The sequence below is a fragment of the Bufo bufo genome, chromosome 1, assembly GCF_905171765.1.
Source record: "Bufo bufo chromosome 1, aBufBuf1.1, whole genome shotgun sequence".
In the NCBI taxonomy this organism is placed as follows: domain Eukaryota; kingdom Metazoa; phylum Chordata; class Amphibia; order Anura; family Bufonidae; genus Bufo; species Bufo bufo.
Genome location: NC_053389.1, coordinates 493,333,660 through 493,347,074, shown reverse-complemented (window position 1 = coordinate 493,347,074; position 13,415 = coordinate 493,333,660). Strand labels below are relative to the sequence as shown.

General features: G+C 43.6%; 1 protein-coding gene across 3 annotated transcripts in view; it reads left to right on the top strand.

Annotated features, from left to right (window-relative positions):
- The window catches only part of PAWR (pro-apoptotic WT1 regulator), a 115,031-nt gene extending 102,193 nt beyond the window's left edge, over positions 1 to 12,838 (top strand). For all 3 annotated transcript variants that reach the window (XM_040410386.1, XM_040410371.1, XM_040410381.1), the window contains exons 5-7: positions 8,561 to 8,696; positions 8,790 to 8,894; positions 11,342 to 12,838. In XM_040410386.1, the coding sequence (XP_040266320.1) occupies positions 8,561 to 8,696; positions 8,790 to 8,894; positions 11,342 to 11,428 (328 nt within the window). In that variant the 3' untranslated portion in view covers positions 11,429 to 12,838. The remainder of the gene's footprint in view (positions 1 to 8,560; positions 8,697 to 8,789; positions 8,895 to 11,341) is intronic.
- The last annotated feature ends 577 nt before the right edge of the window (positions 12,839 to 13,415 follow it).

The following is a 13,415-nucleotide window of genomic DNA, read 5'->3' as shown; positions in this document are numbered from 1 at the left end:
TGTTTTTAATAAATAACTTTTATAGATAGCCGAGCAGCGCGCTTTTGTTTTTCTTTTTCTGCTCCTTGTTGAGCGGACATGTTCCAATCTATTTACTGTGTGACATACCACTATTAGAAGTCCCGGTGGCCTGTATTTGGGCTCTGTGTAAACTGTGATCCCTCGCCCTCTGCTGCATCTCAAGGCGCAATATGGCGGCGTTGATGTGATTCTCCTACCACTGTTTGTGCTGCCCCTGGACGGATCCTCATCGGAGCATGTGCTAAACAGTAAAGAAGAGGACCTGCCTAGGGGCAGCCCAGACAGTGGTGACCACTGCCATATTAAGCCCTATGGATGCAGCAGGTCAGTTTACACAGCACGCAGGGGTAAGTTATTGTGTGACATATAGTGGTATGTCACAGTGTAGGACCTGTTTGCAATGCTTTTTACATCCCCCTTAAAAATATCTAGCTATAAAGAAATGTCGCCTTGCAGGCTTGGATCGTTCTGGCGTCCAGTCACGTACTTGCATTGCTTATGTTACTGGATACCCGAGCATTGTTTTCTGCGGTCACATTATGCCTACTTGTGATGTTAGTGAAGCCCTTTTCTCTCTTATTTTGAAAATTCACCTAAATATCTGCATGTTTTTGGCACAGGCTTCTGCCTACATTTTGACAAATAAAAATATCAAAAAAAGCAAAGAACAATCCTAAATATGGTAAAATGAAGAGTCCTAAATTCCTGTATTGTGAGTGTGTTTGGAAACCTCCCGCTTCTTGCAGTGGAGCAGGATTTATATACAGTCGCCTGCCAGGATGTGTTTTTCATTAGCAGACAGGCAGCCTCCTTTTGTTTTCTTAACTTACAAGCAAAGAGAAGTGCTTAATCGTCATCCTTACAGCATAGAACGTGTATCTGGAGTTTCTAAAAACTTTTTGGGGCTGTTCACACGGCAGATTTTGGCCAGAATTCCTGCTGTGGATGCATTGTTTTCAATGGGAGGCAGTACTGCAGTTAGCATCCCTGTGATTAAAAGCCAGGACAGTCCTAAAAAAGTAGATGTCCCTTCTTGGTGTGGTGCGCAGACTGCGTTGGCTGTCCACTCGCGGCTTAGCTCTATTCAGTGGCGCTAAGCCACAAGCATGTCCATGGCATCTGAAGTGAACAACCGTGGCAGAAACCATGGGAGTGTGAACGGGCCCTTAGGCTTTCTGTGCGCTCATCTTCAGCTAACGAGGAAAGACAGACCGGTCTCACTGAAACCAGCGGGTTCTGCTGACATTCATCTAAGGCCTCATGCACACAAATGTATTTTTTTTCCGTGTCCGTTCCGGTTTTTTTGCGGATAGGATGCGGACCCATTAATTTCAATGGGTCCGCTAAAAAATGCGGACAGCACATCGTAGCCCCGCAAAAATAAATAGAACATGTCCTATTCTTGTCCGTTTTAGGCATTGTTACAATGGCCCTGCAAAAAAACAAAACGATGGCATACAGATGTCGTCAGTTTTTTTTTGCGGATCCGCAATTTGCGGACCGCAAAACGCATACGGTTGTTTGCATGTAGCCTTAGGCAGGGATCAGCAACCTCCGGCACTCCAGCTTTTCTGAAACTACCAGAATCCACCTTTTACTTCTATGGGAGTTACAAGAACAGACAAGTAAGAGTGCATGCTGGGAGTTGTAGTTTCACAACAGCTGGAGTCCCTGATCTAATGTGTATGACCCCTTACTTCTTCTGTCCCCTGTGCAGACCACTATCTATACTAGGTTCAAAAAAGCTTCATTTGCAGCCTGTTATTTTTCTTTCTCTATAGTATCAGGAGTTACAGAAGGAACACTTTTTGGATATGAAGTTATAAAGATTTCCATTCCAGAATTCTGGCCTAAAAATTCACAAAATAAGGATGTGACTTGCATAAGAGATTTTGAGACATTTAGCATTTTTACACCATTTACTTTGGTTTTGTAAAGTGAGTGGGAAAGTTGGTTTGGTTAGCTCTGGTAATTAGTTTCACTCCAGCTTTCTAAAGGGCCCTTTACACGACCGATTCTCAGCTAGATGATCGCTAACAAGCACTGCTAGAAACGCTCGTTAGTGATTATCTGGTGATGTAAAAGTGCCGCCGATTACGGATGATGAGCGAAACGCTGGCTGGCAGCAGATCGAGCTGTGTAAGCGAATGACACTGTATTGGGAAGAGTGATGGCATTAGTGATTGCTGCGTGTAAATGCAGTGGTCTCCTCCGCTGACAAGTAGGCAATTGTCGGGAAGGAATGCACAATCTCACTCCAGTTGGTGTTGGAAAACGGGAGTGTAATCTCTAGAGAAGTGTCCTATTTATAGTGGCACCAAATTTATCAAACAGCATGCAGTATTTGATCAATGTGGTGCAGACTCAAGAAAGCTGACTTAAACAACCCCCCTCATAATGTCTTATAGCTAGGAGCTGCCCTGCCATACTTGATAGCAGATAACAATTCCCCCACATGTCGTATAAAGGGGAAATTTAACAATGAATGACCATTTTGGCCGACAGATGACAGATCGTTGTCGTTTTGAAAAGAAGTTGGCCATATTTAATATTTTCCTCCGATAGTCAAAGATCTTTTATTCAAAGAAATATCGTTCATGGTAGGTCTGGGTGATTAATCAAATAAATTTGATCAATTTGCCTTTGAGGATTCATTTCATTTTAATCGTCATCGATTTGGCTCGCCCTCTGTGTCACTGGCCTGCCTCGTCAATTACTTGCCCGCCCCGCCGTCTTCTCCCGCATTGCCGATCTGTACATGTGTAGTAATCCCTACTGTCTGTATATTCTTGCTATTTTTTTCAGTTTAATTAACAAAAAATTTATTAACAAAAAAAGAAAATTGAGATTTAAATTTAAAATTATCCATAGAGTTAAAAAAAAAAAAAAAAAGAGATTTTATTTTTTAGCTAAATCGCCCAGCTGTACTTCATTAACAAAACATATTTCTTTGGAAGAATTTTCCCAGGAACATTTTTTGTCCATCTCCTGACTTAGAACATGCACAGATGCAGCCAAGCTAAACTTGACGGTTAACGCGATAAGTAAAGATTGGCAAGAAAAAGATAAATAACTTTTCAGTGGATTTAAATGGCTTTTGTCACAAAATTACCAAGATAACACTGTGACACGTGTTATCAGAGTCAATTTTTGCTCAGCTACATCTGTATGGACAGTTTGAACAACTGTAATGGCCAGTATGGAGTCATCTCTGTGGCCATGCCTGAGAAATGATCGTTCACCAGATTGTTCAACCATCGACCAACTTCTATCTAATGTGTGTGGCCTTCTTAAATCTTTACTTTGCAGTTGTATTTGCACTCATTTTGTGCTGTCCTACATCACTACTTCAGAATGGAGAAAGTCCCTGCAGATGTGAACGGCGTACCTGTAGCACAGTGCACTGAGCTGAAATAATAGCTCACAAGCAGCGAGTTAGTTATGTGAAGGGGTTGTGTCACTTCAGCAGATGGCATTTATGATGTAGAGAAAGTTTAATACAAGGCACTTACTAATACATTGTGATTGTCCATATTGCCTCCTTTGATGGCTTATTCATTTTTCCATCACATTATACACTGCTCATTTCCTTGGTTACGACCATCCTGCAGCGGTGGCCATGCTTGCCCACTATAGGAAAAAGCGTCCGCCTCTCTGCTGGCCGGGATCGTGGGAGAGCACATAGGCTGGTGCTTTTTCCTATAGTGTACAAGCACGACCACCGCTGATGGATTGCAGGGTGGTCGTAACCATGCAAATGAGCAGTATATAATGTGATGGAAAAATTCATCCAGCCATCAAAGGACACAATATGGACAATCACAATACATTAGTAAGTGGCTTGTATTAACTTTCTCTACATGGTAAATGCTATTTGCTGAAGTGACACAACCCCTTTAACATGCAGACTTGTAGAAGATGTGGAAAACCACGTAAATCGTTTTCAAGTAGCTGTCTGCCCTGAAACGGCAGCCTCGCAGAGTACGTGATGGTTTTGCACACTGAGCTGAGATACATTTGTGGGAACTAGTACTGTTTTCCCAAACCAGATAGTTTCACAACTTGTTTGGCCTGATATCACTTCTAAAAATAAATCACTGCCGGCATAATAGGATAAGAGAATCCGCAGTGTCCCATAAGCGTCTTTATATCAGTGATGAATAGTAATTGGGCAGCATGGATTTCTAATTGGTTCTCTTGGCACAGCTGGCTTGTTTTTGCCAGGCACAAGCCAGCAGTTCCCCGATCATGATCAATCATCTGGTTTGCAGAAGACAAATGTTCTTCTGACTGATGTTTCCAGCACCCTATCTTCTAGTCATTATTTTGCCAGTTGGCATAGCTACATTAACAATAGTCCTCCTGCAGTTATTACTTCTGTTTGGGTTGCAGTGGCTTCAAACAGGACGCGCTGTTTCTGCTTCTAGCTGTAGTAATCACCTTAACCCCTTTATTTACATAGTAAAAATTAGGCTGAAATCGAACTCTCAGATATCGTCACCATATACAGTTGCAAGAAAAAGTATGTGAACCCTTTGGAATGATATGGACTTCTGCACAAATTGGTCATAAGATGTGATCTGATCTTCATCTAAGTCACAACAATGGACAATCACAGTCTGCTTAAACTAATAACACACAAAGAATTAAATGTTACCATGTTTATATTGAACACACCATGTAAACATTCACAGTGCAGGTGGAAAAAGTATGTGAACCCCTAGACTAATGACATCTCCAAGAGCTAATTGAAGTGAGGTGTCAGCCAACTGGAGTCCAATCAATGAGATGAGATTGGAGGTGTTGGTTACAGCTGCCCTGTCCTATAAAAAACACACCAGTTCTGGGTTTGCTTTTCACAAGAAGCATGGCCTGATGTGAATGATGCCTCGCACAAAAGAGCTCTCAGAAGACCTATGATTAAGAATTGTTGACTTGCATGAAGCTGGAGAGGGTTATAAAAGTATCTCCAAAAGCCTTGCTGTTCATCAGTCCACGGTAAGACAAATTGTCTATAAATGGAGAAAGTTCAGCACTGCTGCTACTCTCCCTAGGAGTGGTCGTCCTGTAAAGATGACTGTAAGAGCACAGCGCAGACTGCTCAATGAGGTGAAGAAGAATCCTAGAGTGTCAGCTAAAGACTAAAAAAAACATCCCTGTTAGCGAATCTACGATACGTAAAACACTAAACAAGAATGAATTTCATGGGAGGATACCACAAAGGAAGCCACTGCTGTCCAAAAAAAAACATTGCTGCACGTTTACAGTTTGCACAAGAGCACCTGGATGTTCCACAGCAGTACTGGCAAAATATTCTGTGGACAGATCAAACCAAAGTTGAGTTGTTTGGAAGAAACACGCAACACTATGTGTGGAGAAAAAGGGGTACAGCACACCAACATCAAAACCTCATCCCAACTGTGAAGTATGGTGGTGGGGGCATCATGGTTTGGGGCTGCTTTGCTGCGTCAGGGCCTGGACGGATTGCTATCATCAAAGGAAAATTGATTTCCCAAGTTTATCAAGACATTTTGCAGGAGAACTTAAGGCCATCTGTCCACCAGCTGAAGCTCAACAGAAGATGGGTATTGCAACAGGACAACGACCCAAAGCATAGAAGTAAATCAACAACAGAATGGCTTAAACAGAAGAAAATACGCCTTCTGGAGTGGCCCAGTCAGAGTCCTGACCGCAACCCGATTGAGATGCTGTGGCATGACCTCAAGAAAGTGATTCACACCAGACATCCCAAGAATGTTGCTGAACTGAAACAGTTCTGTAAAGAGGAATGGTCCATAATTACTCCTGACCGTTGTGCACGTCTGATCTGCAACTACAGGAAACGTTTGGTTGAAGTTATTGCTGCCAAAGGAGGTTCAACCAGTTATTAAATCCAAGGGTTCACATACTTTTTCCACCTGCACTGTAAATGTTTACATGGCGTGTTCAATAAAAACATGGTAACATTTAAGGCTACTTTCACACTTGTGTTCAGAGAGGATCCGTCTGCTTTCTGCCCAGACGGATCCGCTCCTATAATGCGGATCCGGATCCGTCTGCATTATAGCTTAGAAAAAATTCTAAGTGTGAAAGTAGTTCAGACGGATGCCAGACTGATGCATTCTCAGCGGATCCGCGTCCACTCAGAATGCATTAGGGCAGTACGGATGCGTTCGGGGCCGCTTGTGAGCCCCTTCAAACGGAGCTCACAAGCGGAGCCCCGAACGCTAGTGTGAAAGTAGCCTAATTCTTTGTGTGTTATTAGTTTAAGCAGACTGTGATTGTCTATTGTTGTGACTTAGATGAATATCAGATCACATTTTATGACCAATTTGTGCAGAAATCCATATCATTCCAAAGGGTTCACATACTTTTTCTTGCAACTGTATTGTTTACTGGGTGCCAGGGAATCAATGCCAATAAATATGAGATACTTAATCCCGTTGTTTTAGATATTTGCCCAAGAAAAACAGTGTTTTACTTCAGGATCTAGTTAACTTTGGATTTTGCTTTAAACCTAAAAAATATTAAAATAAGAAACTTATTTAAAGAAAAAAATCTAAATATAACATTTTCTTATTCTAGTGATTGTATTTGGCGTATTGGAATAGCATATTTTTACTGCCATATCTTAAGAAGATTTAAGGCCCCCATACATATTGTCAGCCAAACCCACCGAGAACGGGGGGGGGGGGGGGGGGGGGGGACCAGCTGACAGTCTAATTTGTGTGGGGAGCCTCCGACTCTCCCCACACAGGGGAATTCAGAGAAGGAAACGGCAGAGTGAACATTTTTACCCACTCCTTTTGTTTTCCCAGGACATAAGTGTTTGCCAAAGGTGTCTGGCAACAACTTTCTCCCCCTCTCCATAAGGGCCCGTTCACACAACCGTATATTTCTGTCAGCATCCGTTCTGCAATTTTTTGGATCAGAAGCGGATTTACCATGTACTGTCCACATTCATGTGTCCATTCTGTGGCCCCTCAAAAAAGATAGAACATGTCGTATTCTTGCCCGTATTTGTGGACAAGAATAGGCATTTCTATCATAAGGGAAAATGTTCCGTTCTGCGGAATGCTAAGGGCACACGGCCTGTATCCGTTTCTGGTGGATCCCCCAATTTGGATTTTAATTGAGCAATAAAAGCTAAGTTTTAATTAAGGTCACCCGCCATTTATATTTTATATAGTGTCAATATCGGGGTAACCATTCAATTGATAAAAAGGACTAACCATTACGTCTCCCATGGTTGTGTAATTTGATCCCCAATTTGCGGTCTTCAAAAACGGATACGGTCGTGTTAGGCTACTTTCACACTAGCAGCATGGACCTCCGGCAGGCTGTTCTGTCAGGTGAACAGCCTGTTGGATCCGTCCTGTCGCTAGTGAACGTGTGCCCCCGGACTGCCGCTCCGTCCCCATTGACCATAATGGGGGTGGGGCGGAGTTCCGGCGGAGGCACGGCAGCGCACGGCGAGAGGCTGCCGGAATAAATGTCGGACATGTCGTAGTTTTATTCCGGCAGCCTCTCGCCGTGCCTCCGCCCCTATTATAGTCAATGGGGACAGAGCGGCAGTCCGGGGGCACATTCACTAGCGGCAGGACTGATCCGACAGGCTGTTCACCCGATGGAGCAGCCTGCTGGAGGTCCGTGCCGCTAGTGTGAAAGTAGCCTGAATGAGCCCCTAAATACACATTCAGCCGAGCATGGATAGATAGCTGTTGGCTGAATAATCGTTTAGTCGACAGCTACTGGATGTGCGTGGCAATAGACGTATACACAATGGTACACACTTACTAAAGACTAGCGCTTCATATGGCAACCTTAAGAAGAAGCACCTAGTTTACTAAGAGGTGCCCACCTATTAGTACATTTGATGCATCTTGTGCTGTCCATGCACTGGAAACTTGAATCTGGTATAGATTTCGGATAGAATTTTCCCGGTTTTCTGGCATATACTCACTTTTATTTTACGCACTTATATAGCGCTGACATATTCTGCAGCGCTTTACAGACATGGCTTGCTGTCCGCAATGGGGATCACAATATAAACTCCCTAGAAGTATGTCTTTGGAGTGTGGGAGGAAACCGGAAGAAACCCACACAAACACGGGGAGAACATACAAACTCCATGCAGATGTTGTCCTTGGTTGGATTCAAACCTAGGACCCCAGCGCTGCAAGGCACCACTGCTAACCACTGAGCCACTTTTGTACGCTGAAAGAAGTACTGCTTTTAGTACTAATACCCCAATGCAGCCAATAGAACTGAAACAAACATTTCAGCCTAGTTCACATTTCAGTGATTTCCATCAGTAATTGTGAGCTAAAGCCAGGTGCAGGTCACAAAAACAGAATAGAAGAGATCTTTCCACTATACTTTATCTTCTTGTAGCTCCTACTCCTGGTTTTGGCTCACAGTCACGGATGGAAATCACTGGGCAAGTCGCACTAACGTGTGAACTAGGCCCTACACTCGTAGGGTCAGCATGTCTACGTGTTTTCTCCCGAATATCCTGACTCACTGTCTTGTTTTTCAGCGTCAATAATGCCCCCGATGATGAGCTTTTAAATCGCCACTCCCGAAGTGACAGGACAAATTGTAGTCGCTTCAACAAGGATGCCTCTTCTAGCCAGGGAGGTTCATTAGAAAAAAAGATTGAGGAGCTTGAAAAGGTAAGAGGTTGTTTAACCCCAGCAACCCACTTATTAAAATGTACAATCGTACCAGGGAATTGTTCATCTTCATGTTTGATGTATGTTTTACAGGAACTAGCAAAAGAGAGGCAAGAAAATGTAAGGTTAGTGAAGATAATGCAAGACAAAGAAGAGTTAATTCTGAAAATGAAGGAGGAAATTGACTTACTGAACAGAGTAAGTGTGTGGGTCACTGATTGTTATGACATGGACTGGTGGTTTTGTAGAGTATTTCTGAGCAGTTGTGGCTATAGCTTCTCATGTAGACCTCTATGGCTGCTAGGTACTGTTCATGGGGCGCCTGGCTGCATATGATACATGCTTTTACTGGAATGCCATTTTGTGTTTTATTCCTACGCTTTTTATTTAGCTTACGTCATAGTTATTTGAGGATGTCTCAAAAATGCATCATTCATATGACCATGATTTCCCAGACGTTTTCATTGCTTGTGACCATATGTAGTTTTGCTTTTTTCCTACATTGCTCATGACACCCAGTTCTTTGATTTTATTTAATGCATGTAATTCTAGGGAAGGTTTGTACAAATACACTGCCTGGCCAAAAAAAAAGTCGCCACCAAAAAAAAAAAAAAAGTCACGTGACCTGTGATAGGGCTGTGATAGGGAGAGAGAGCTACAGCAGAAAGGACACTCCCCTTGAGCTGTGATAGGGAGAGAGAGAGCTACAGCAGAAAAGACACTCCCCTTGAGCTGTGATAGGGAGAGAGAACTACAGCAGAAAGGACACTCCCCCTGAGCTGTGATAGGGAGAGAAAGCTACAGCAGAAAGGACACTCCCCCTGAGCTGTGATAGGGAGAGAGAGCTACAGCAGAAAGGACACTCCCCCTGAGCTGTGATAGGGAGAGAGAGCTACAGCAGAAAGGACACTCCTCCTGAGCTGTGATGGGGAGAGAGAGCTACAGCAGAATGGACACTCCCTCTGAGCTGTGATAGGGAGAGAGAGCTACAGCAGAAAGGACACTCCCCTTGAGCTGTGATGGGGAGAGAGAGAGATGCAGCAGAATGGACACTCCCTCTGAGCTGTGATAGGGAGAGAGAGCTACAGCAGAAAGGACACTCCCCTTGAGCTGTGATAGGGAGAGAGAGCTACAGCAGAAAGGACACTCCCCTTGAGCTGTGATGGGGAGAGAGAGCTACAGCAGAAAGGACACTCCCCTTGAGCTGTGATGGGGAGAGAGAGCTACAGCAGAAAGGACACTCCCCTTGAGCTGTGATGGGGAGAGAGAGCTACAGCAGAATGGACACTCCCCTTGAGCTGTGATAGGGAGAGAGAGCTACAGCAGAATGGACACTCCCTCTGAGCTGTGATAGGGAGAGAGAGCTACAGCAGAAAGGACACTCCCCTTGAGCTGTGATAGGGAGAGAGAGCTACAGCAGAATGGACACTCCCTCTGAGCTGTGATAGGGAGAGAGAGCTACAGCAGAAAGGACACTCCCCTTGAGCTGTGATAGGGAGAGAGAGCTACAGCCTAAAGGACACTCCCCTTGAGCTGTGATGGGGAGAGAGAGCTACAGCAGAATGGACACTCCCTCTGAGCTGTGATAGTGAGAGAGAGCTACAGCAGAAAGGACAATCCCCTTGAGCTGTGATAGGGAGAGAGAGCTACAGCAGAAAGGACACTCCCCTTGAGCTGCTAACTTAAAATAAATATAGAAGAGCAATTGGAGCAATTAATGGTAATGGCTCTGGTTCCATGTGAGGTACAGGGCTGGTTCTAACTCTATCATGGGGTAACCCCTTTCGGTAAGTACCTAAGAAGTACTAAGTACTTCTCCTATTAAGTACAAGCTGTTAATTGTGCTTTCTTAATTATGGTTCAGCCCCTAAGTTGAGATCTCAGGGACTAACGCTGGGTTCAGACTTGAGCGTACTCTGTATGCGCTCTGTATGCGCGATTTTATCGGGAGGGAAACAAGCAAACGCCCATTGTCGCGCGTTCCCGGAAGTCTATGTGCGGGAACGCGCGACCATACGCCCCAAAGAAGCTCCTGTACTTCTTGGGGCGTAGGGTGTTTTACAGCACGTTCGTACGCGCTGTAAAATGCTCAGGTGAGAACCATGCCCATAGGGGATCATTGGTTTTTGCCTGTTGAGCGTTTTACAGCGCGTAGGAACGTGCTGTAAAACGCTCAGGTGTGAACCCAGCCTTAGTGTGAAGGCTATGTATGGATGTCCTTCAGTATGCATGGACATATGTGTGCAAGTAACACAATTTTGGTTTGCAGTAGTAGTCCTTGAGCTCTGAGCTTCTGAAGCTGTAGGAAATCTTAAAGCTAGGGTTAGGTTGTGAAATCCTAAATGATAGAGATGGACCGGGATTACAATAAAACTAGCAGTATAGGATATGACACCCTATTTTATATATATTTGATAGAAAGCCTCATAGACACACATATTACACTACATGCCCGTAGTCTGCTGTGTATTTCAAATGTAAAGCCCTCAGTGATTTATTCCTAATGGGTTTCTTTTATCCATTTATCCCTCTATTTCCCCTTCTTAAATTATGTACACTATGTATTTACTAGATTGCCTTTTCTAATACATTTTACCCCAAACCGTGTTCTTTTACTGAATGCCTCTTTTCGTTTTCTTCTTAAGGATTTGGATGATATAGAAGATGAAAATAAACAGCTAAAGCAAGAAAATAAGACCCTTCTGAAAGTGGTTGGCCAGCTGACCAGATAGGAGCCGGAATGACAATTCGCTGTGGAAACAACACTACTGATTTTTCTTCAGATGCGAGGGGGTAGCATAGGGGAAATTGGTTATGGGGATCTTAAGGCAACCTCTTCGATGAAGGGGTGTACCCAATGCTTTTCAAAATTTGATAAAATAGTAGAATTATATATTTATTATTACAGACTGTGTTCTTGAAGGTAACAAATTGCAGCAGATTTTAGGGTTTATAGTTCTGGTTAGGTATATAGTGATTTTGCATCGTTTAACAGTCCTTTGCATTTTATTTTATTTTTTTTCTTATCTGGACACACAATGTTTTCCGTGCTCTTCAGCCTATGATAGGAGAGATTGCTCATGAAACATCTATGTCTTGTTAAATGTATGTCAAGTGTACCCGAGGAAAGTACAATGGCCAGGACTGAATTTCCCCACCCACAATGTCTGGAGACATTTCCCGAGGACAAAGAGTGAAGGAAGAGGAATGTGAACCTAGTCACTGGAAAGGAATGTCTCCTGTCTGGAGAGTCCGAATCTTTACCTGTAAAATCTATAAGGTTTCTTTTCTCATATTGAAATCCATCCACATTCTGATAATACAGCATTCATACTAGGGGTAACGATTGACACTTAAGGTCCCTTTAGACGGGACGATACAGCAGATGATTGTCTGGAAGGAAGCGTCTGCTCGCTAGCAGTGGACAAAGCTGCTATTACGTACAGCGATCTCCTCCACAGTAAGGGTATGAGAGATCGCTAATGTCATCTCTAGTCTCCATACTGACTTGTTGTTTGCCGGCAGTAGCACAATCTGCTGACAGCAAATGGCGATTTTTGTGTCCGCACAAACAATCTGTTACCTGATGAATGAACGTTTTGCTTCTTCTTCGAGTAATTGGCGGCATCTTTTCACTGCCAGATCATCGATAACCAGCGTTCGTATGAACTCTCGTTAGCGATTTATCTGGTGGATTCTCGGCCCAGGTAAAAGACCCTTTAGATACATTGTCCTGATACACAAATCTTATCATTATCTCCCCATGTTATCTGCTCCATTGTGGGTATATGTATATAGAAAGATGGAGGGAGTGCAGTTCACAATGAAGTAAGAATTGTTTACATGTACCTATCCAGTTCCTTTGGGTTTTAATTTTACCCTGCAATAAAAATCTAATATCTGAAAATACTATAATGAGCTGTCATAATATGCCAAGGAGCATAGTGCATATGAACTCATACAGTAGATGTTTACAGGATCGAATGCAATTACCATGTTGACAGGGTATTATTTTGTGGGATTATTGAAAATCTCACATAACCACTAGAATACCTTAAAAGAAAAAAAAAAAACGGATATCCTCTTCTCCAGCACTGTTCTCAGTGGCGCTGGTCTAGTCCGGGTATACAGAAGCTTATCCAGGGACATCACTGTGTTCAGCTGTCTACAGTGATTGGCTGAACTTCCCTTATCTAGGCAACACGAGGAGGATCGGACCAGCATGGCAGAGAACAGTGACTGAGAAATGGGCGAGTATCGCTTCTTTTTTATAACCTATTCTATCATTGGACTGTGCTGCTGTATGTATGGGCAGCCTAGTATGGTGGCAGACTCAATCTCCTATTTTCTAATATGGCACACAAAATCTGGCCATTTGGCTGCCACGACAGCTCAGAGAATACACTGGACACATAGGGGCACATTTATTAAGACCAGCGTTTTAGACGCCAGTCTTAATAAGCCCTATACCTGGCGGTGGATCTGCCAGAGTTATGTAGAGGCCAGCGCCTCTTCATAAGTTTTGGCGGGTGCTCCTTCACTTCTAAAGGTAAGACGACTTCCTTGCTGTCTTACTTTTAGACCATTTTCTATGCCTATAATTGGTGTAGAAAATAGTAAATGAGACGGGCCTGCTGGCCCATGCCCTTCCCAGCCCACATCACGCACCCTTTTTTTTAGACCTAGCGTGAGTGGGGAGAAGCGCAGATTGGGGCACAA